The sequence below is a fragment of the Pundamilia nyererei genome, unplaced genomic scaffold (assembly GCF_000239375.1).
Source record: "Pundamilia nyererei isolate P.nyererei 1_Seehausen unplaced genomic scaffold, PunNye1.0 scaffold00017, whole genome shotgun sequence".
NCBI classification, from domain to species: domain Eukaryota; kingdom Metazoa; phylum Chordata; class Actinopteri; order Cichliformes; family Cichlidae; genus Pundamilia; species Pundamilia nyererei.
This window is the reverse complement of record NW_005187418.1, coordinates 937,325-960,546: the sequence shown is the minus strand read 5'-3', so window position 1 is coordinate 960,546 and position 23,222 is coordinate 937,325. Positions and strand designations below refer to the sequence as shown.

Genomic DNA, 23,222 nt, shown 5'->3' with positions numbered 1-23,222 from the left:
GTGGTAGGTTAATCTGTGATAAACTAATCGTGTGATTGGGCAGAGGATCCATAGTCGGTCCACGACCCTCTAAGGGACACTTTCAATAGGGCATAAAAACCTGGGATTCTCCACCAGTTTCTCTTAGAAGTGAAGAAGCTTCTAAAGAAGTCCAGGTGCTTTTCTTTCCAAGCTCCTTTAGTCATCAAGAATAGAAAATTGCTAAATGAAGATCAGTCTATTTCCTTGTCACCAATCCTCCACACAGCGCTGGTGTTTATTTTTACATCGTTGATTACGTCCATCGTCGTGCTTTACCTTTGAGTTTCTTTTTAGAATGAATTCAGAGCATGCGGTATCATTTTCAGATGTTAATTAGTGACCTACCGTGACTTCCTGCTGACTTCTAACTGCTAAATGTCATAAATCCTCTTTTTCATGAATTTCTGGATATTAAACTGTATTACAACAACTGAGGGAACGTTCATGCTGATCTTTGTGTTGGAACTGATTTGGATGCTTTAGTCGAACATCTGTACCGATGACTGGTTTATGAAATTAACCACTTAGTTAAGATAATAGCTTTTTAATTTTACTGCTATATGCAAATGATACCCCACCGCTCCGCTGGTGAGCAGCTCTGTGTCTGTCGGTGCTTTTAACTTTAAACTGCAACAAATTCAAAGGAAAAAGGTTTCAAACACCTGCCAGGCTTAGCTGCACTTTCCAGCACTGTTGCTTCACCTCTGCTGTAGCCCAGCGAGACATTAACACATATCTTTGTTTACAGGATGAGACTGGATTAGCTGAAGTAATCTCCCTCTGAAAGTGGTCCCATACAAATTCATTTTTACACTTATTTGTTTTGCAAAAGGAAAAGTGCTGAGACGTGAATCTAAATGAAGCTGAAACACTTTGTTTTCAAAGCTTCGTATCATCATAATTGCGTCATTGTAATTGCAAATATTTTGTGGCTGAGGGTCCAGAAGCCAGATTTTTAAAATTTATTTTAGTGCCATGAAATACAACAGATAAATTCCCTGTAATATTTATTACTACTACTAATGTACTTTTCTAGAAAAGCCAGCGTGTGATGGTGTAAACACTCACTAACATGACTTTACAATCAAATGTTTCTTACAAACACTGATAATCATGAAATCTCCCCACGTACAGTACTGTAGTTACAGGTCACAGTTCAGGTGCTAACACTGCCAAAATACTGTGTTTGTCCATTTTCATGTTATGCAGACACGCAGATTAATATTTATGAGTCTTATTGTCCTTTAATTAATATTCATGAAGTTCCAGTTGGCCTCTGTTCCTGCTGCTTTGACCTGTGTACTCATGTCTCTATCCTGAATATTAACAAGCAATTCCAAATCTCTTTGAAGCTCATTGTGTTGTGAGCCTGGATCCTACAAGTTTAACAGTGTCCTCCACTGTTTTATATTTAATGTGAACTTAGAAAATGGAAAAATAGTTTTTATTTAGTTGGTTTTAAAAGTTCTCAGTAGGACAAGACAGCAAAAGAAAAGGGACTGAAAATAAGGAATTCTTTTTTAAAAAGTCATAAAAAGTGTTGCAGGTTAGACCATAAACAGGAAGTTACTGAAAAAGAAAAGAAAATCCAACAACAGGGAAGACGCATACTAAATACACACTAAGCAGAGAAGCAAAATAAGGGGCAGGTGAACCCAATCAGACCTTAATACAAACTCAACTTGGACGTCTACCTCTCCTCCCACCTTTGCACACTGAGGAGATTTTATTCATGATTCAAATGGAAGAATTACTTATGTGTAAACCAGATACTCAGAGTTGATTTAATAAGGGATTGGGATGCTTTCTTCAGTAATACCATAATATGTCTCAGAAGCAGTTCAATTTGATTTCAATTCAGTTTTATTTATACAGCTTTAAATCACAATAACAGTCGCCTCAAGGCGCTGTTTATCGTGAGCTACAGATCGGCCAGTAATAGAGAGAAAACTCAGACAACAGTGACAACATTTATAAAAGATGGAAATCGCTTGGAATCACTCACTAGTTGCAAGTTTTAATACAATTAAGTTTTAATTCTGTAGCACCAAATCACAACAGTTGCCTCAAGGCGCTTTGTATCGTGAAGTAAAGATCCTACAATGATACAGAGAAAACGATGAGGGGCGGCCGTCTGCCACGACTGATTGGGGTGCGAGGAGGAAAGCATGACAAAGACATGCTGTGGAAGAGAGCCAGAGATTAATGATAACTAATGATTAAATGCAGAGAGGTGTAAAGACACATAATGAGGGGGAAAGTGACTGAAGAGAAACACTCAGTGCATCATGGGAATCCCCCAGCAGCCTACACCTATTGTAGCATTAATAAGGGAGGATTCAGGGTCGCCTGAATACATGCTTTAGCAAAAAGGAAAGTTTGAAGCCTGATCTTGAAAGTAGAGATAGTGTCTGTCTCCTGAATCTAAACTGGGAGCTGGTTCCACAGAAGAGGGGCCTGAAAACTGAAGGCTCTGCCTCCCATTCTACTTTTAAATCCTCTAGGAACAACACGTAGGTCTTTATTAGGATGATGCGGTACTATGAGGTCTTAAAGAGGAGATGGGTCCTGATTATACAAGGGGCAGGATTTTAACTTTGATTTAGCAGGAAGCAAAGATCTTTACTCTCATCCAGTAAGATGTGGAGGTTATTTATTTAACTTGTTCTTGGTCATATTTCTTTAAAGTGACCGTTGTAGCAGTCGCATCATCTTCAATTTCCCATGTGCCTCACAGCCTCTAGTTTGTTCTTTATGTTTATGTTTTTACGGAAAAACAAAAACCAATAAATAAAATAATTTTTTTTAAAAACAAGGGCGGGAAAAGAACAAAGGAGGGAAGCAAAATTATAGAAAACCACATGAGGAACTAACCTCCAAAATAAAATGGGAAATAAGAGGGACCAAATGAAAACACACAAACATCAGACTCAGATGAAGGGGACCACACTTGGAAGAAACAAGAAGTGAGAGAACAAAACATAATCAGTAGGCAAGAAAAACAGAACAATGGATAAAACAAAGCTAACATATCTAACACTTTACTTCAACCAACATCCATCCATTCTTCTACCTGCTCATGGGTGGAGAACGACTTTGTCTTTTCTGCATTTCTTTTATTATGAAAAATAGAAGAAGAGTCTGAATCTGAGGCATATACAGCTTGTTACCAACACACACCCAAACAGGACATATAAATACTACGAAGAATGAAACATATGTTAAAAAAAAGTTTATGTACAGATAAGAAGACATGGCCAGGACACGCCCCTGAGGCGCCGCCATTTCTGCTGAAATCCAACATCTCAGATGTTACAACAAGCTAACATGTCCTTACTTCTCGTTTAGCTGACCCCCGCTGAGCCCTCCTCATAGGAATCATCTGGATATGACAGGAAAATCCTGGGTGACAGAAACAGCATCCTGTCTTTCCTTTATGTCCCCTTCCCTGTAATCCGCCTCCTCCCGCCGTCCCTGCTCTCCGGCTCTATTTCTTCTCACATCAACATTTCAACATATCTCTCTGACACACAGCTTTCTGTTTTCACTGATGCCTCTTCCCTCCCTGTGCAGACCAGTTCCCGAGCCTTCAGAGTAAGATGCGCGTGGTGCTGAGGGTGGAGGTGGAGGCTGTGAAGTTCCTGAAAGAGGAGCCTCATCGTCTGGATGCCCTGCTGAAGCGCTGCAACACCATGACGGATGCTCTCAGCACGCTGCGCAGGTACTCAAATAAAAGTGAAATGAACCCTTGCTCAGTTATTAAATCAGCTCAAGTATTTTCTGCAAGATTTACATCAAACCACACAGTCAGTCATCATTTTTTAGTAATTTGGTTTAGATAATACAGCTGACGTCAGTCTTATCAGGACCAATTAATTATTTAAATAAATATTTTTTTATCATTTGATTATTATAAAAAATAGTTTCTTTATTTACAGATTATAAAAGGACTTAAATAAGGATATTAAACTACAATATATACACAACATGTGATCGAGGTTTTAGGAACGAGCCCAGATAAATCAAAAACCGTACTTGATCTCCGCTTCACGGTCATTTTCCCGTTCACCTCTCAATTCTTTTCATCACAGCTGCTCATTTGAGATCTCTCAGTAGAAGTGTCCTTATGCTTCTCCCCCTGTGATGTGTTCTGGATCGGCGGTCTGTCCATCTGTGTGTTCGCGAGAATCTCTACTCCCCCTTTACCTGTACTCAGAATTTAACTAAGCTTGCACAAACTGCTCAAGATTGAGGTTACACTCATTTTAGAGGCAGTAACTGCGATGAGCTGATGCATCTGTTTTATCAGAAGGTCTTTTCCAACCACTAAAAGGGACCTAGTTACATCTTGGTGCCAGATGCCAACACAATATCAGGCAGGTGGTCATTTTGTTTTGCCTGATCGGTATATATTAACATCTACACAGATTTAATAGAAACAAAGGCTTGTGCGGTGCTAATGACTACATAAAAGTTCTGCAATTTTTTTAAATTTAATTTCGTGTTTTATCCAAAACAAATGTCCAGGATTGAAAAAGGATTTGTTGTCATCTGGAATCAGTGGAATGCAGCTTATATGGGATTCCCAATTATGTGTTTAAGATTAACATTTAAGGAAGTAAAATCAGAATTGATGCATGACTGCGCTGCCAAACGCTGAATAATGCCCGTGAGTCCTGTGTGAACACCGAGAACATCAGAGGAGAGCTGACGGGCGCAGCAGTCTCTCCTTTCCACTGTTGGTATTTCTGATTAATGGTTAAACGTTCTGGTCATCAGACAGAACGCCTCGTTTCTGCTGATATCAAAATGGTAACATGTCATATATCGAGGTTTTTGTATTTATTTTTAATTGAAAGCAAAAGTTGAAAGTTAAAAACTGTCCAAGCAGCCGTTCGGGAACTTCAGATTAAGAAGTCTGAATCCTGTAAACGGGATTATAAATCTCAGAAAAATGTTGATGCCGGTTTTCTTGGGGAGCTGCAGGACTTTAATGTAAGATCAGTAGGATTAAAATATGTGAGAAACTCCTCTCCGGTACACCAAGTATGGCCAATTATTTCAGCTGTGTCATCTTTCTTCAGTTCCTCATATGCGGTAATTCAATCGTTCATGCGATGAGTAATATATCACTTACCCTCGGTGGTGATCTGCAGTGATGTTTGTTTTAATAATCCTTTATCTAACTAGGTAAAAAAAGTCTCATTCAGACTGAAAATATCATCTTGAAGATGGCAGCAAACATCGTTACATTTATAGACACAAACAAACAGACAAATAAAACTGTCACACAGAACAGATGAACCCGGGATGTGCCGGGCGCAGCTGTGTCGCTTTCAGGTTCCGACGTGGCCACGGGAGCTAATGGCGCCCGCCTCGAACGGTGATGGCACGTCTGGCAGACGTTCCAAAAGCATCTGAGGAGTAGCTCTCAGCAGCAGAGGGAAGGGCAGGAAGATATACACAGAAGTATCATAGGGAAGCCAGTTAATTTCAAAATAAAAGAACCCATTCAGAGTCAGTGCTTTACAATGCGCCTGGTTTGATTTGAACCTTTGTGTAGATGTGACATCATATGACATCCTGATCAAAGCTCCAAGTTTGAACGGGTTCATGTGCAAACAAACTTTCAGATCCATTTTGTTCTTGATCTTTACTTGCACGATTGTCAAAAGGCAGTCAAAACATTTAATAGGAGCTTTGGGTTTAATAAGTTTGCCTGAGCTGACCCAAAGGTGGCACAACCAGGAGCAGTGTGTATTTACTTCAACATTTACAGCTTTGTGAGCCATAAACAGGATCAGACCATAAGGGCCTCGTTCTGCTGTAACATCCTGAGACGCGTTGAAGGCTTTCTGTCCGACGCAATGAAGGTTCCTCTACAGGTGCTCAGAACAAGATTTCCAGGAGCGATCTAATTAGCAGGAGTGCTGGAGCCAGTGTTTTACAACAGAAAGACTTTTTATGGGTTCAACAGTTCAAGTTTTTGATATTTGAGTTTTTGCAGTCAGTCAGCAACAGTTTGGATCATTTATGATTCGTTACCAGAGTTTGTTAAAGTAAACGTAATAAAAGCTGGTTAATCAATGACAATAGACTTCATTGTGTTAGCTGATGACCTTACCGTTATTCTGTTGTCCCCTTTGTTAAAAGACAAGTCACCGAGGGGGTGTGGAAGAGCCCCGAGGACCTCTCCAGCCAACCGCAGAAACGAGCCGATGACCTGAGTCGTACCTCTGATCTCGACATCCTGAACAGTCCTCCTCTCAGCCTCACCGATCTCAGCACCAGCGCCGGCCTGGCCAACTGGATGCCCGTGTCTGCCGGCGACGCGGACACCTCGGGCCCCGAGCAGGACATCCAGCCTACGATGACCTTTAGAAATCGAGTTCTTGATGAGCTGCCAAGCCGGCGTCCTCCTGATAAGTCTGTGTCCGCCGAAGTGCGACTGGTAATGAGCTGCTCATTATGACTGTTTTTCTTCATCTTACTGGTGTGAACAATCTTAATGTGCACGTTGTCAGGATCGGCCAGATGGCAAATATCCATTTACATTTGAAATTGCATCTGAAGGTACTTAAATCCCTCCATGAGACCGTGTTCACACGCCAGCAGTTTGTTTATAATTCCATTTGTCCATGCAGCATTAGAAAACAAACTGCTTCTCTCTGCCTCGGTTATGTGTTTCCAGCTCTGCCTCTTAGTAGTTTGCATGTTAGGGCATATCATTTGTCTATATCTGTATTTATGTCAGGCGGCCGAGCGGGACTGGGAGGAGAAGCGTGCCAGCTTGACCCAGTTCAGCGCCCAGGACATCAATCGCTTGCTGGAAGAGACTCAGGCAGAGCTGATGAAAGCCATCCCCGACCTTGACTTCGCTGCCAGGCACATAAACAAGCCGGCAGTGCCCCCAAAGCCCCAGATCACCATCCCAATAACGTCCGCCGCAGCTACCTCTGCAGCTGGGACCACTGGGACCACAGCCACGACCTCCACCACTACAAACACCACACCCAGCGGGGACCAGCAGCCTGGAAAGGTGCAGCTGGCTGCCCAGAAGCTGAACAGCATGGAGGGGGCTGGTTCGCATCGAGGCTCAGGTCAGTTTGTGTTTCAGATTTAAATCTGAGCTTTCAGCTTTGACTGAAGTGCCTTTGTGCCGTCTTCCTCCCCTCACCCCTAACCAGCTGGGGTGAGGGGAGGGATATTACCTTACAATATAAATAAATAAATGTTAAATAAAGTTATTTAAACAAAAGGAAAGTTAAAATACTAAAAATCTGTTTATTTTTAAAGTGGACCTCAACGTGGCCAAGTATCGAACAGAAAAGCCCTCCAAGTCTCCTCCTCCGCCTCCACCTCGCCGAAGCTTCCCCTCCGCTCACGGCCTCACCACAAACCGTACTGGAGAAGTCATCGTCACCTCCAAGAACCTGAAGGTGAGACTCCGTCAGGGTTCAGTATCCAGAACCACATATGAGTCATACCTTGATTGTTGGGCCACAGTTTCAGTTTTTTAGATAACAACCACAGAACCGATCACTTGATCCTGTTTGAATACATCCATCTATTTCCTGAGCCACTTTTCCAATAAGGGTCACATGGTGGCTGAAGTCTATCCCAGCTGTCGAGGGGTGAGAGGCGAGGTTCTCCTTGGACCTGTCACCAGTCCATCACAGGGCTAACATGGACACACGTGTGCTTATAGTCATATCTTCTAACTAACATGTTTGAGTCTTCCACTTTACTTACCTGAGCGATCTTTGAGTAATGCAGGGTTCCCCAGATTAGTGCGAGTTAACCAGGCTTTAACAGCTTTAACAGCACTTTCAGGATTATTGCCATGCTGCTACGTCGACAGGTTTTTACCACACAGCTTCAGATTTTGGCAGATCTCTGCAGACTTTGCTGCAGGCTCACAGCAGCATGCTGCCTCTTTCAGCTCACACTATAAATCAAGTTTCTGTATTTGCCCTCTGGTCCACAGTGTTGTTAATGCATATGGATTGTTTTGGTGGGAACTTTTCTGCTTGTTTTTTTAGGTATATGCTGTAAATGTCTGCCTTTTCTCAAATCTATTAGAAATAAACGTCTCTATTTTCTTTATACAAACTACCCCCACTAACCAGAGTTGTTTCATCCTGTCACGCTTTCATAACTAAAGCCTGTCAGAAGTGGACTTAAATCTCCGTCTCTACAGTGATACATGTGGCAGCACAAAGAAACGTAGCTCCCTTTTTGAGCAAGCCAGTCATTTCTGGTGCAAGTGCTCTCCATGGTGGTTCTGTTATATTCTGTTACATACAGTGGATCTCCATCATTGTCTTGTCTTCTTCTCCACATCCCAAACTGGGCGTGTCAGATGGCCGCCCCATCCTGAGCCTGGTTCTGCCAGAGGTCTCATCCTGTTAAAAGGGAGTTTTTCCTTCCCACTGTCGCCAAAGCTCTGCTCAAAGGGGATCATATGGTTGTTGGGGTTTTCTTTTGTTTTCATTGTAGGGTTTTTACCTTGACAAACTGCAATTTGGTGCTATATGAATAAAATGGAATTTAACTAAATTAAATTAAATTGAATTTGACATGTTTGCCGTGGCAGGTCAGTCCTTAGAAATGTTGTTGTCTTTATTTTGTCCTTTTGTAGATGGAAGAAGATGGTGACCTGCCAAAAACCCTGGTGAAACTGAGGCGGACCCCCTCCGATGCCCCCCGACCTGCCTCGACACCTCCCGTGATCGCAGCCTCGGCCGTACAAGATGAAGACGACGAAGAGAAGATTATTGCCGAGCTGGAGGTACATTAGTCTGGATTTTTAAGTGAGAAGTTATTCATCTGATTTGTGTTGCAGATTTCTGTTAATACATGTTGTCTCGGTGTGATAACGTGTCTTTCATGAAACTACAAAGATATTTCAGAGAATGCCTGTAAAAGATTGTAATAAAGGGTACAGCAGCCCAGCAAAGGCCACCCCCACCCCTCCCTGCATCATGGGCAGAAAGGTAAATTAAAAACCTCCAGCTGCCTTCTGTCTCCGCCACACCTGTGGGCTCTGCTTCTGTTTCTGCTCATTCCCCCTTTCTTTGTATTTCCTATTACTGCTGAAGCTTTTGTAGCGACTAATACAAAGAGTCAACACCTTTTTCAGGGTCACACTGAAATAAGCAGCGGAAACACAGCTGTAAAAAGCCAGCAGACTAAATTGTAGACAGCACTTTAATCTGGTGGTTTTCTGACCTTGGTTTAAAAAAACACCAGCATTTCCCACCATTTATACATTCTGCTTTCATGTAATCAGCCTTATACTGTGAGGTTTCTGTTAGAGGAGAAAAACACACGGCGAGGAAAATCTGGTGATTCATCTCAGCGCGCTAGCAGTGACTGAATTTATTTACTGATTATAATTCAATTTAAATACAATAACTGGCTTTACAGGAGCGAGGAAGAGAGAGCACCGTGGGCACCATGCAAAAGTCTTCTTTACATTTTGCATTTTGTTTCTGAGGAGCGAGACTTCCTTATATTTGTTTCGTTTGTACAAGTCGTGCAAACAACGGTGAAGGATGTCATGTGACTGCAGCGTCACAGTGTTTTCTGTCACTGTGCACGCAGTACTGCGAGCCGTGACTGATGGCATTAATCTGCTGTTTGCTGCTATGTGGATAAATGACTGGGGGAGTAACGATGACCTGTTTTAACAGAAAACTAGATAAAGTGTTAAAATCTATTAAAGTTGCCATGTCAACAGCACTGTATGTGAATCAGATTGTTTCAGTTTGTTTGGTGATGCTTAATTACTTTTCTGTGATAATATAAGCTAATTAAAGTGTATGCTATATTTAAAACATCCTATTTATTTATTTATTTTTTTTACTCCTATGTGGGATCAACAGACGCTGAAATATATCAAAGATTAAAAGAAATAACAGGATTTTCTGGTGGCGTGTCTTCAAAATGGAAATTGTGTTTTTTTTCCACATTCATATTTAAATATCCAGTTGTAGGCAGAAGGCTGAATATAAATTTAAGGTGGCTGAACTTTTCTTCTCTTTCTAACCCTGTTAATGTGTCCTCTCCTCTGCTGACTTTCAGTCTTGCATATTGTGATGCTTGTTTATAAAACGTGCATTAAATCTCCGTAACCGCTGCAGCAGCTCCTTGTAGCTGACGGCGTGATGCGATGTGCAGTGAGTCAGCACGGATCGAAGCAGATCATGCATTTAGTTTAGAGTGCTCTTTATGACAGCTCTGCTGGCACGTTGAGCCGAGAAAAGAGGTCTTGTTTTTGTTGGAATTATCGCACAACGCCACTAAGCAGGTAGCTGTCAAAATAAAGGGACGGTGAGACGAGGAGGGAGGGCGAGGGAGGGGATTTCAGGTTCAGAGCTGCAGACAGAAACGTTTCTCTGAAAGAATCTATTTTCTCACATGCAGGTGCTTTAAATTCAGATCCCGCTTTTGTTTGCTGAAGGCGTTTCGAGCAGCGTGGCATCTTTAAAGTTCCTGCCAACAGTGATTAAAGTCAGCAGAAATAAATTGTCTCCTTCTAATACTGGTCATTAAATCTGTGCTTTCCTGTGGTAGAATATTTTTACTGAAATTTGGTCCAGAGAGACGCAAAAAAGGTTAAAGGTTAAAACTCAAGAATGGTGAACACCGGCACCTAGATCCTCTCTGTACAGCTGCTCTCTACAGACGTGTAGACATTATGCAATCATTCGTCACAGCGCAGCACTGTAATAGATGTAAATCCAGTCATCAATGAAGATTTTTTTGTCACTTTTTAACAATTTAAGCTCAGTCAGAATCATTTTATTCAAAAGATGTCCTTCCACAGTACATTGATTCACCACCCTTCACTGCACATGCACGGAAAAGAGCGAACGTCAGTGACAGCAGATGTAATGTTAATGAAGACGTAAGGATGCAAGGCTAAAGGAGCTTAAACAGGAAGCTCTGCATGAGATGGGTGTGTAGATGGGTATCAGCTGATGCAGCCTGGCACAGAAAACAACTGATCTGAAGTATTTTTTACAAAAGTCTGGTATACAGATCTTAAAAGTGTATGAAGACCTACTTTATTAAGTACATTGTTCTAGTGTGCAGTTTGTTCCATATTTATGTGATAACATCACAAAGTTGCTGCAGATTTGATGATGTCAATCTCTTGTTTCACCACATCCCAAAGACTGGATTAAAATCTGGTGACAGTGGAGGTCATTTGAGTTCAGTGAGCTCGTTTTCATGCTCCAGGAACTAGTTTGTTGACGTGCAGCTGGATGGATCCATGTTTTTATGTTCTTTACATCAAATTGTCACTCAACCATCTGATTGTTACAGCAGAAGTCGCCTCAGACCAGGAAACATTTTTCTAAATCTTCTTTTGCCCAATTTGAGTGAGAAAATATGAAATGTAGCCTCAGTCTCAAGACGTTAGCTGACAGTAGAGGCGTCTGGTCTTCTGCTGCTGTGCCCAGGCTGCTTCAAGGTTCAATATTTGTGTGCTCAACGATGCTCCTCTGCATACTTTGGTGGTTAGCTGAGTAGCTATTAGCTTACTGCTATCGTCTTAAAGCAGTTTGGTCCTCTGACGTGAAAAAAAGGCATTTTCTCCCACAGAACTGCTTCTCACCACATAGCTTCTCTTTTTCTGACCAGTCTCCGTAAACACTAGAGATGGTTTTTAGGGAAAATCTCAGCAGATCACCAGTTTCTGAAATACTCAGAATAGCCCAGCTGGTACAAACAGTCATGTTACATTAAAAGTCCCTTAAATCTAATTTCCTTGTTGTTCTTGAACATGTCCATGTGCTTAAATCGGTACGCTAACAGATATTTGTGTCAATGAGCAGTTGAACAGGTGTGTCTAATAAAGTGGCCGGTGGCTGCATACAGCATCACTATAAACTGTAGTAGCATTGTGGAGTGAATGGTTCTGATCGTACAAGTATTTGAGATTCCAATCAGGACAAGACAAAAGTAGACACTGATTTTAGGACTCACATATCTTAAATATCCATAAGCTATGTTCAGCATCTGTTGCCATGGTGATCTAGTGAGGTAAAAGACTTAATGATAGCTGCACTGGTGGAACAATACTGTGATGTTGGGATATCGGATTGTGCGGAAAAAAAGACCCATTAATGAAGCTATTCAAAAACAACAAATATAATCTACAACACATGGCCAAAAAAATAAGTACACTTTCAGCATGTGCTGTGTTTTCATTTGGAGGGCTTGCAGATCACAGTCACGAATCATTACAGTATAGAGAGGCTGTGTCTGATTTCATGCCAACACTTGGCTGGTTCAACATGAACACAAGCCGAAATAAGTTAAATTAAAATGACGGTGCTCTCTCTCTCTCGGCTCCCACAGTACAGCAGTAACTCTCCCGGCCCGACGAAGGGACCCACTGTCGCCGCCCGGCTCAAACACCTCCAGCAAGGCAGCCTGGAGAGGCCCAAAACCCGCAGGCAAAAAGAGGAGATCCCCAAAGTCCAGGGTCAGCAGCAGGTATTCCACTTCTAAAAAGTCCACCTCTGATGCTTCGTCTGCCTCTGCCTCTCCTCTCTGCTGTCACTCCAAAGGAAGTCCCGCTCCCTTCCTCGGTGACTTCTGCGAGATGAAAACTGTATAGGCCTGACCGGCAGACGACACGAGATCAAACACAAACCAGTGGGGGAGAATATCTACAGAAACCTTGGTTTTTTTTACCAGTTCTTGATGTGTGTTTTGAGTTACTGGATCTAACCTAGCTTGCTTAGAGGTCAAGTTTTTGTCGTGCGAGTACGTCAATGTTTTGATTTCCTGAGGAAGGTCTCGGTGCTTGTGACTGACTAAACTAGCTTTATTATGATAGATCTATTCCGATACATCCTCTGCCTCTGTTGTGTGAAATAAGCTTCAGTAATGCCACGGAAAGACTTCATATCTCAGAGTCACAGAGATGATATTTCACCCTGATCCAACCATGTTTTCTCTCACTGAATCCTCCTCATCTCTCAGTCTGTTCATCCAGTAATGACCACATGCTGCTCTTTTTCTATTACCCATCATTTAGACCTCAAGGTCAGCAGGCAGGGCTGCAGCAGGCGCTGAAAAACCTGAAGGGTTCACATTCCAGCCGCTAGGCCAGTCCATAACGCTAGCTTACTTGCCTTTTTTGAAAGCCAGGATGCTATGATTATTTTGCAAGACACCAAGCGCAGAACACAAGGCATAAGGTCAGCAGAAGATGGTGTGCAGGTTTCAGTTTAGTGTCTGCAGTAAGCAGAGTTAAAGTAGCACCCTTAGCAGTGATCTTAAAACAAAGACGAATCGATGGAAAGAATGGAAGCAAGGACCACAACCCAAACAGATAATGAAGATGAGCTGAACGAGAAGCAGCGAGACAACAGGCTGCAATTTGGGGAAGACCTTAGTGAGGATCAGGGGCAACAGATCCCCAAAGAAAGCCACCTTCCCCTGGAAGCAGTGATTGAGCGTTTTGCACATTTTGAAAACTGTAGCAGTTGTAAAACTGGTAGAAGCGACCGTGACTTTGAATAGGTTGTGTGGGAAGATATGTGACAGGAAGAGGAGTCTTTGGGGTGTCCTGCTAGTGAACTTCAGATAAATTATTTCCAATCATTGATCTGAATATAAAACTGGGTGTAAGGAAAGTTTCAGGAAAAACTTTTGAACTAATGTCAAGTTCTCTAAAAGTTATTTTCATTTCAACGTCTAAAAATTTAACTTAAAATTCAAACTTTCTCGTTAGCTTCTATCCATAGACTGTATATAAAAGATGGACACACATCAGTAAGAAGTCCTGTTTTGAAGCCTCGAGGTTAATTTTTCACCGCTGTCAATCTTGGCATTTTAAAACCAGATGTGACAACTCAGTAGCCAATGAACACCCCCTACATAATCCTCCTTTCTGACTCTAATAATGACAATAATTTACAAAATAATTTACAAAACAGCCTTCGTGTTTATTTAACTAAACCTGAAATGATGATTTAATGATCTGAAAGTGTTTTCTGAGATCACAAGGCTGCTGTCCCATAGTCTCCTATCAAAGATGAGTCACGTGAGTCTCCCCCTGCTGGCTGTTAGAAGAATGCAGGTCTTTATGTTGGCTTCACCTATCAGACCTGAGCATTCGGTCCATCTTTTATACTGCCTGTGGCTCTATTGGTCATGTGACCCAGTAACCATCTGTCATTTTAATTACCACTGACACTAAAGGAAGTGGGGTTGAATATCAGCCACTTTTATCAATGACCGGCGGCGAGACGTGGTCGGGTAACGAGTTAAACTTTTCTTAACTTTGAAGCGAGCGACAGAGGCGAACACTAACTGGAGATGAACTAGATATACAGAAGCAACAGACTGTCGGCTGTAAAGCTGAGAGCAGGATTTGTCATTTTCAGTTAATTAAGCTGTATGTTATTTTCCCAGTTGATAATTTGTTTGAACCTTTTTATTTGCTGTTGCTTTTGACCTTGATAAACAGGTGAATTATTCTGTTTTAGCTCCAGTTGTGCTTGAATTACAAAACCAGGCATTTATTTGCTTTAAAAAACTCTCTAACACTTCTTTCTTACCACAAACACAACCGCGACCTTCCTTTCCGCAAGACAAACTTGAGACTTGTCTTGGTTCCCTCAAATATCCTTAACAGGCAAGTTTGATAAGAAAAGGAGGCATGAGAAGCCAATATTCAGGATGGGGGAAACCTGGAGTATGTCCGTGTGACAGAAAGAGCAGAACTGGGACGATTTACAGTGCACACATTCAGGAGTTATCTGTAGAAAATGCAGATAAAGTAAAAATTTTTTGTGAGTTCCTGGTTGCACAAAGACTAAAAAGTAAACCTTACAAATTTTTTATGGACTCCTGCAGTGTTTCATTATTAAAGTGCTGTGACGGCTTTGTACAACTCCAAACTACTTAACCACGATGTTTGTTGGCAAATTAAACCTCCAGTTTAATCACTTTTACACAGAAAGAGGCTTCTGAGCTAATCCAGGCATCTTGAATAAATAAAAATGCCGCGTACGCTAGCACGCCTTTTGCAGCTGATTCTGAATCTGCCACAAATTCCCATCCGCTATGTCGCCGTGCACCAGCACAGTACAAAGAGAGAAATCGGTGAGTAAATCAGCAGCTCGGTGTAAAACACGTCGCCTCCTCCTGAGCGTGTCTGTGCAAATGGGAGGTTAAAGTTGGCTGATGAACCCTCAAGCACGGCCCTTTCGCTGCGGAGCTCCACTCGCTCTTATCTGGTCCTGCAGGCGCTCCGGGCTGCCCCTGACCTGCTGAGCGTAACAGCCTTGACCCATCCTTGGCTACGATCCTTTTTGAGTAAATACTGACAATGAAAATAAAAACGCATCCAGCTGGTGCCTCTCAGGCAGGCAGGCAGCGGGTCACTGTCAATCATCCTCTCATTTGTCAGCGCTGGTTTTGATTAATGATTAATGATTTTTCCATGAGATATCCGTCATTAACTCAAAGCAGCTCCTCCACATGAGCCCAGATATCTTTATAGACTTCGCTTTCATGTATGCGAGCAGGCCAACGTCTTTAACAATGCCTCATATTAGCAGTAACAGCCGTTCACATGCGGCCAACATGGCTGACCTCCAGTTGACACGCGATGCCATCTGGGCGCTCGTGGACGAAGAGGCCGTGAGGATTAGTATTCAGCTCCGGTGCCATCTTGTACCGGTCTGAATATTAACTCACTTTTTTTGCACCTCATTTCCCTTATTGCTTTTTAAAAATTCATGATTTTATAACCACACAGCCTGAAAGCAAATGGTCAAATAATGTACTGTAATTTTTCTATTACGCAGGCCGGAGCCAACGCACGGCTGAGATAATGTCATCGAACGTGCTGTTAATATTATGCACAAACATGTTCTCTTATCGCATCCGGCTAAATTAACTGTAGAGCATCACTTGTAATGGAAACGCTGGGATAACAGCGTGGCTCATCCGTGTCAGGAGATGTAAAAAAGCATAGAAATGTCAGCCTCTACTGTACATACAACCATGCGGCCAAATGAAGCCTCGTGTAAACGAGTTAATGTAAAGAGAAGGGAGGCAGTGAAGAGTAAAGAATACACAACTGGGGGAGGCGGCAGCGAGTTTACTCACTGAAGCTAGGAGCTGGAATTAGAAACCACCTCACAGGAATGTTTTACCTTCTTCCTGTTGATGGACAAATATGCTGTTCCAAACTCAGTGGCTGCCTCACTCCTTTTGGCTTCTGCTCTACTTTAAATTAAATGAAAATGGGTCAAAATTGTGTTTCAAATCTGCAGAAATCTACAAAAAAAGGCGGTGAAAGCCAGAACGTAGCAACTAAATTTGAACTTTGTAGTCTGTAAACTGAAGTCGCGATCGCTCTTTCTGCCACGACTCGACAGACGCTTCTTTTTCCTCAGGATCGGTGACCTGGAGCGAAGTCTGCCTTATGACAAATGAACAAAACCAAGGGTTCAGCTCTGCTTCTTACCAAAAAATCTCTCACTGCTGCTGCTTTCACTCATTCTTTAGGAAAATGGCAGGAAACTCCTGCAGTAGCAGCTCCATACCTGCTGACATCAGTGGTTCCAGCTTGTTTTTCTTTTTTTGCTGCAGCCAGGTATTTAGCAGCAGTAGCAGCACGAGGCTTTTATTGGTGGACGTGCATGATACTATATTTGGTATCAAGATGAAAAAGGGCTAACCTCAGCAAGGCCTCGGCCACCGCTGACAAAGTGTGGCTAGCCGTTTATTCCCCCTACACGCAGCCGATGATGACGCCTGTTAGGGGGCCGTTCACGTGCTCATAAAGCTGACTTTACATCCTGTTACTGCTTCCCCAGCAGAAGCGATTATGTACAGATATGATTCAGTAACAGTAACAAAGAGGAACTGAAGCATGTAACTATGGTTTATCTCAAGCTTATACACCACTGGTCCAAAAAAAAAGGTCACACATTGATACTTCATTGGCCACCGTTAGCTCTGGCACACGTTCACTGTGGCATCATTGCAGTAAGCTTATGCAATGTCACATTTATTTCTGGGCTGCTGTCTTCTTTTGTTACTGCTGGGAGAGTCAGACCGCTGCGTAAAGCCTTCCCCAGCACATCCCAAAGATTCTCAGTGGGATTCAGGTTTGGACTCTGTGGGGTCCGATCCATGTGTGGAAATGATGTCTCATTTTCCCTGAACCACTCTTTTTTACAATCTGAGGCTGACGAATCATCTTGGATAAGCCCATGCCATCAGGGAAGACAAACCTGGTCATTCAGTGCAGGATGCCTCACATATTACTGAGTCAGACCCCTAATCCAATGGTGGGCTCCCACCCACAATGCCCTGCCCCCAAGTAGTGATTTTTTTTGGGGTTTTTTTTTTGCCAAACACTGAGCAATTTACATGACTTCAAAGCCACATTATAAGTTCGAGAGTATTTGGCAAATATGGAATTTTTGCACATTAAAGAAAATAAAACAGCAAAATAAAGACATCCAGATGAATCAAACTGTAGCCGACCTAACTAGCTTAGCAGCTCTCTGTAGCTGCGATTACATCTTTTAAAAAGTGAATCGATGCTTAAATCACATAGTTAAATCTATTAAAGTCTATATTTTATTATATTGGCTTACATGTTAATGTGATGAGTGTTAATAGTATTCAGACAGATGGAACCAATTCCCCATAAGCTGCAGTTGTAAAATAAGGCTTATTCTCTTGAAAATTAAAAAGAACAAGACAGTTGAAAGAGCAGTTTGAAGATGAAGCGTCCAGTTCTGCAGTTTTAGGTAGTCTGAAGGATCTGCTGTGTAAAGTTATGAAGGTGAAAAGGAGGAAAGTTAAACCGTTTTCCTCCCCACGCTGCTTCTGTTTTTGCTGCACTGCCGCTGTAGGCGGGTAAACTTCACATGATGCCCGCGTCTCCATCAGCTGAACTGGTGTGATGTTGCTTCGGGCAGACGAATGCTTTTAGATTCAGAGTGTCAGGCATCGGGATCTGCCAAAATAATGTGAAGCGATGCAACATATTTGATCTCTTCTTGACTAGATTTACTCTTTTGCTTCACTGTTTTGGTTTTCTTGTGGTATCGGCTGCTGTTTAGCATTCTTCAGTTTGACGGAGAAGCTGCTGTGCTGCGTAGAGGAGGCGGTACGCTTTTAAAAATCCCCTCCGGAGCCTGGGCGGTGCGTCTGTCTCTGCTCGTCCTTTTGTTCCCGAGAGCGCCTCAGATGTACCTGTGTCCCCCCCGGGGCTCCAGGCAGCACCTTGTCACCACAAACAGTTTTCTTTTATTGCTGAACTTAAGCTGTTGTCGAGTTGGATTCTTCCCCCTTTGTACGCCCCGTTCCAACAAGGTTACAGACAATACCAGCACTCACACGTTTTATCCAACCAGCCTTTTATTGGCCTAAACGGATTTTTCCATTTGCTGGTGTTTTCTTCCGTTGCACTGCATTTGACCTCCCAGCGCAACCGTAGTTAGGTGTTTAAAGAAGTCATATATTAACAGAGAAAGCAGATTTATCTCAAGCTTCTTCTTGCTGCCAGATTATGCCTCCTTTGGTGGCATCTTTTATATACAGTCTGTGGCCAAACGTTGAGATAATTCTAGAAAACACCAGAAGTCCTTTAAGTTTGCTGCTACTCAAGTACGCACCGAGTACCCATCCATCAGGTAAACAAGAGTCGCGACGACGTTCTTGGCACATGCATCAAATCTCTCTTTACACACCCAGTGCGGTAAACCATCTCCATCGTCAATCTTCCTGAACGTAACTTGTTTGTCTTTCGGCCGGCCGAACATTTGGGTGGACAGACCGTTTCGGGCCGTGTGTGGCTCATAGAGGTGTAATGGGAGGGAAAATCTGTAGCCCACTCATGTGCAGAGCCGTTCATTAGCAGTGGCAGCAGAGGGGGCCGGGGGACGGCCAGCCGCTGGTTGTTTTTCCACTTGGTTTATTTACTTGGCACACAGAGGAGCTGCAGAGGCTGCTGCTGCTGCTGAAGGCGAGGTGTTTAAAGTGAGAGCAGGTCAGAAACATAAATGTTTTCTCAGGAACACCCCAGAGCCCCGGCTAATACAGAGCTGTGGTCAGAGGAAAACTTGCTTCTGCTACACCTTATCTTTCCTCCTCCTATCGTTCCTTTCCTCGTCTCCTCTGCTTGTCTCCTTTTCTTTTTCCACTGTTCCACTCTCTTCATTACGTTTCCTTTCATCCCTTTTTTCTTCGTCCAGTCGTTCCTATCCTTATCCATCCCTTCGTTATCTCCCTCATGATTTCTTCTCCTCTTTCCTTATCTCCCCTTCGTATCTTCTTCATTTTTCATTTCCTCATTCCCACTCATTTCTTCCTCTCCTTCCTCCTTCCATTCCCATTCTTCTCTCTGCTTTCCTTTTCTTCCATCTTTTCTCAATCTGTTTTAACCTGTTATTCCATCGGCCTCATTCCCATGTTTCCTTATCCTTTCCTTCCTTTCCCTTCCTATCTTTATTCTCACTCATGCCTTTCTCCCTTATCTCTTCTTTTTGTTTCCTTCCTTATCTCCTTTCCATCCTTTTCTTTTATATTTCTCTCCCTCATTCCTCATTTGATCTTGCCCTTCTTGTTTCCTCTATTTTGTACTTCTTATCTTTCCTTTTTTCTTGTCCCCACTTCCTCTTCCCTTGCCTTTTACATCTCTTTCTTCCTCGTCTTCTTTCCTCATCCCTGGCTACCTCTCCTTTTCTCCTCTCAATGTTTCCTACTCTTGTCTCCCCTTGCTGTTTATTCTCCTCTCCTTTTTTAGCTTCTCTGCTCATCCTGTCTTCTTCCTCCCTGTCCTTCTTGTCTGATGCATTTGTTTCCTTGTGTCATAATCTCACTCCTCCTTTCCTTGTCACCCCTCGTCATTTGTCGTCTTCTTGTTTTCTCTCCTCGTCTCCTTTTCATCCTCCTTCCACTCCCGTTTCCTCTTCCTCCTGTCACTGCGTCACACACAGAAGAGGAAGAAGAGCTGAATAAGGGCAGATTTTCTGTCCCTCGTCTCTGACAGCAGCAGCTCTGTGATCATTTCTGCCCGTCTGCAGCCCAGCGACAGCTTCGCACTCTTCTCTCTAGTCTACCCACAAGCACGAGGGCTGTCACGCCGATGCACCAAAAACCTGACGTCCCCGGCGGCCAATCACATCGAAGCGGAAAGTAGTGGTAGCGCAGGAGGGGGACAGGGAGGGGGAAGGGGCGGTGGAGGAGATCATAAATCATGGATGATTTAACAGAAACTTGAAATACATTTGTCTGTTTGTAAAATTTGATTTTTGTCTTTTTTTCTTTTTTCCCTTCCCTTTCACCGCTTCTCGTTTCCATTCTAATTTTTTCTTCCTTTGCTCCCGAATCTTCCCTCTCTGCTTGCTTTTTTGGGGCAGTGCTGAGCTTTTGTCACCGCTACAGCAGAAACGCCGCTCATTGATCTGGGCGATCATCATCACCACATCACCATCAGTTTCGCTGACGTTTTCCTCTCGCTGCTTTTTCGCACATCATTTTGGTCCGTGAGCCAGTCTCCTTTCTTCCTCCTCTCTCTCCTTGCTTTGCCTTTTTTCATTCTCTGTCTGCTTCTCAGGTCTCTCAGGCCTCAGCTGGACTAATAACGTGAGGAGTGAGTACTCGGATCGTTCTGGTTTTGGACTCCTAAATCCTAGCTCAGACCTTGAAGGTGTGACATTTTGTCATTAGCGTAATTTGTCTGACTCTCTCGGCTGCTGTAGAGGTCGTTTTCACATTAAGGAGCCAAATTAAAAGGGTAAAATTTATTCTGCACATTTGGAGGTTTTTCCATCGGCTCCAGACCTGCGTTGTGAAGCAGTGCGAGGATTTCACCTCTAACATGTATGTCGCAAATCCATCTTTTACCATAACTAACAGCTAAACACAATACCTGTGTCCCAGCTTCGCACCGGCTCAGCTACCTTAAAAAATAACTTTTACGCTCAGTAAAAAAAATGCTGCTTTGGGGGATTTTTGAACAAGAATATACAAACAAAGCTTAAAAAGACAGGGCAAAAAAACCTAAAATTTGTGACTATGCCGAAATTTATATGATAAGCAGTAACAAAGCAACAGAACCATAAAAATTTCAGAGCTTTCAGTGAGGGAGGATAGATTTGGGTGCTTGGAACGTCCACGATGAGTGACCAACAGTTAGCTACAAAGTGATGCATAACAAACAAACTTTTACTACTTTTTTAAACTTTTACTATTTAACTAGTCATGCATACTGCGAGTTTTATCCTCTCTAACCACGCCCCCTTTTCTAAGTCACACGCCCAGTGACTTTAGCCACTCCCACTCATTCACTCCCATTTGTAAAATAAACAATGCGAAATATTTGCAACTCCAGTCAAAAATAAAATGATGAAAATGATGATCATTACTAAAATAAACTCTCCTCTTCGCAGGTGTGTGAAAGTGTGAAACTGGGACACAGCGAATCGTGTTACCCTTACCTTTTGTCTGCAACACGTGTGTTGTCAGAGTTTAACCCGTTCCCAAATCAGTGTGTTATAAAAGTTTTAATGAATGTGACAAGTCGAGTTTGGATTAAAGCGCAGAAATGCAGCGAGCTGAGATGAAAGGTGTCATGTAAACCGAATCTGAAGTGACAAGATAAATAATCCTGCGCGCACCCGGTGCTCGACGCGGTGCGTGACATCTTGCTGGAGGGAAATCTGACACTGACTGTGTATTTATACCACCGGCACACAGTAAATTACAAGCAGACATTTTATTATATAGTTAATACATTTATGGAATGTATTAGTAGTGTCAGAAATAGCATTAAAAGCTAGCACGCAGTTAAAGTATAACCTAAACCACTTCAGATATATTGTATGTATATTAACAATCATTTAGTTTAAATTTGGGAGAGAACATGTAAAAAAGAAAAAAGTGTCATCTATGTTTTATATAATCAAGCTTTTTTTGTATTTTTATACTTGAAGAGGATTCATACGCACGTTTAACACATTTATTCTGTAAATTTTTATTTTTCTGCGTTAAAGATTTCTTTATTTTTTCTGCTAACCATGAAACAAACCATTAACACATTGTATCGTAGAGACCAGGAGAGGCGCCAGATGCTCGCGGTGGGCAGGAACATGTATAGAAAGCACATGAAACAATCACCTCTCTGATAGGATGGCCTCATTTTGTAGCTGTTTTCCTCTACTATAACCAATAGTGTGCGTACACTACACAGATGATACAATTCAAACTGTTTATCGATGGTTTCTTGATGAATGTGTGATTGTTCAAACCATTTGTGGGTGTTCAAATCATGTATATAAACCCAGATAATATATAACAAAATGGATTTTATGTGAAACTTTTATAGAAGGAATTAAAAAAAGAGGAAAAAACTCTCCAAAATGGCATGCATACTGTATACATTCCTGGAAATCTGCACGCTGGGTCAACAGAGGTCTCATTTTCTTGTCAAAAATTCTGTGTATACTTGTGAGTGTATGATAGAGTAAAACAAAAATTGTACAGTTACATAGATTTTTGTATTATGTTCCAAATGGCAAAGTAAAGCCCCCAGAGAAAAAAAAAGAAAAGAAAAAACACGACTATTATACCTTCAGAGAAATGAACGATATTGTATATCAGCTAAATGATGAGTGGTGCTTGCTGTGTGGGGTAAGTGTTGTTTGTGAATCGTGAAGAAGAATGATAAACTACTACAAAGTCAGTATAACTAAAGACCAACTAAACAGTGCAAAAACACTGCGCAACTTTGTGTGTGGAAGCTAAAAGTTGCTGCTTCGTGTGAGAAAAACCAACCGAATGAAAAAGGTTGCTGCTTTTGTACATCCTGTTGTGTTTTTGTGACAATAAAGGTGACCCTCTTATAAACGACGAGTGTCGGCGCCTCATTTATTTGACTCGGGCAGCTCATCCTTAATAATGAATGATAAATGTATTACCGTGTAACGATGAGAGGAACCGCTTTAATCTTGTTGATTCTGGAGCCTTCCCTCTGGACAAATAAAGGTCTCAGATTAGTTTAAACACTAACCAAATATGCGCTCGGTTAAACCTGAGCTGCGGTGTGATGAGGTCGGATCAACTTTCATTTAGATTAGATGAAAGTTTAATGAATTATGAAGGGAAGCCGAGCGTAATGAAGAAGATTAACAAAGAGAAGGTGT

At 42.3% G+C, this 23,222-nt stretch overlaps 1 protein-coding gene across 6 annotated transcripts in view; it reads left to right on the top strand.

The window, feature by feature from the left end:
- LOC102212872 (SRC kinase signaling inhibitor 1-like) overlaps positions 1 to 22,926 on the top strand; it is a 138,877-nt gene extending 115,951 nt beyond the window's left edge. For 4 of the 6 annotated variants that reach the window (XM_005725732.1, XM_005725730.1, XM_005725734.1 and 1 more), the window contains 7 exons: positions 3,595 to 3,742; positions 6,175 to 6,472; positions 6,776 to 7,121; positions 7,318 to 7,460; positions 8,663 to 8,812; positions 8,925 to 9,017; positions 12,394 to 19,363. In XM_005725732.1, coding sequence (XP_005725789.1) covers positions 3,595 to 3,742; positions 6,175 to 6,472; positions 6,776 to 7,121; positions 7,318 to 7,460; positions 8,663 to 8,812; positions 8,925 to 9,017; positions 12,394 to 12,546 — 1,331 coding nt within the window. In that variant the 3' untranslated portion in view covers positions 12,547 to 19,363. Of the gene's footprint in view, positions 1 to 3,594; positions 3,743 to 6,174; positions 6,473 to 6,775; positions 7,122 to 7,317; positions 7,461 to 8,662; positions 8,813 to 8,924; positions 9,018 to 12,393; positions 19,364 to 20,438 lie in introns of those variants that run through there. The other 2 variants (XM_005725731.1, XM_005725733.1) reach the window with 2 other exon arrangements.
- Positions 22,927 to 23,222: the final 296 nt, after the last annotated feature.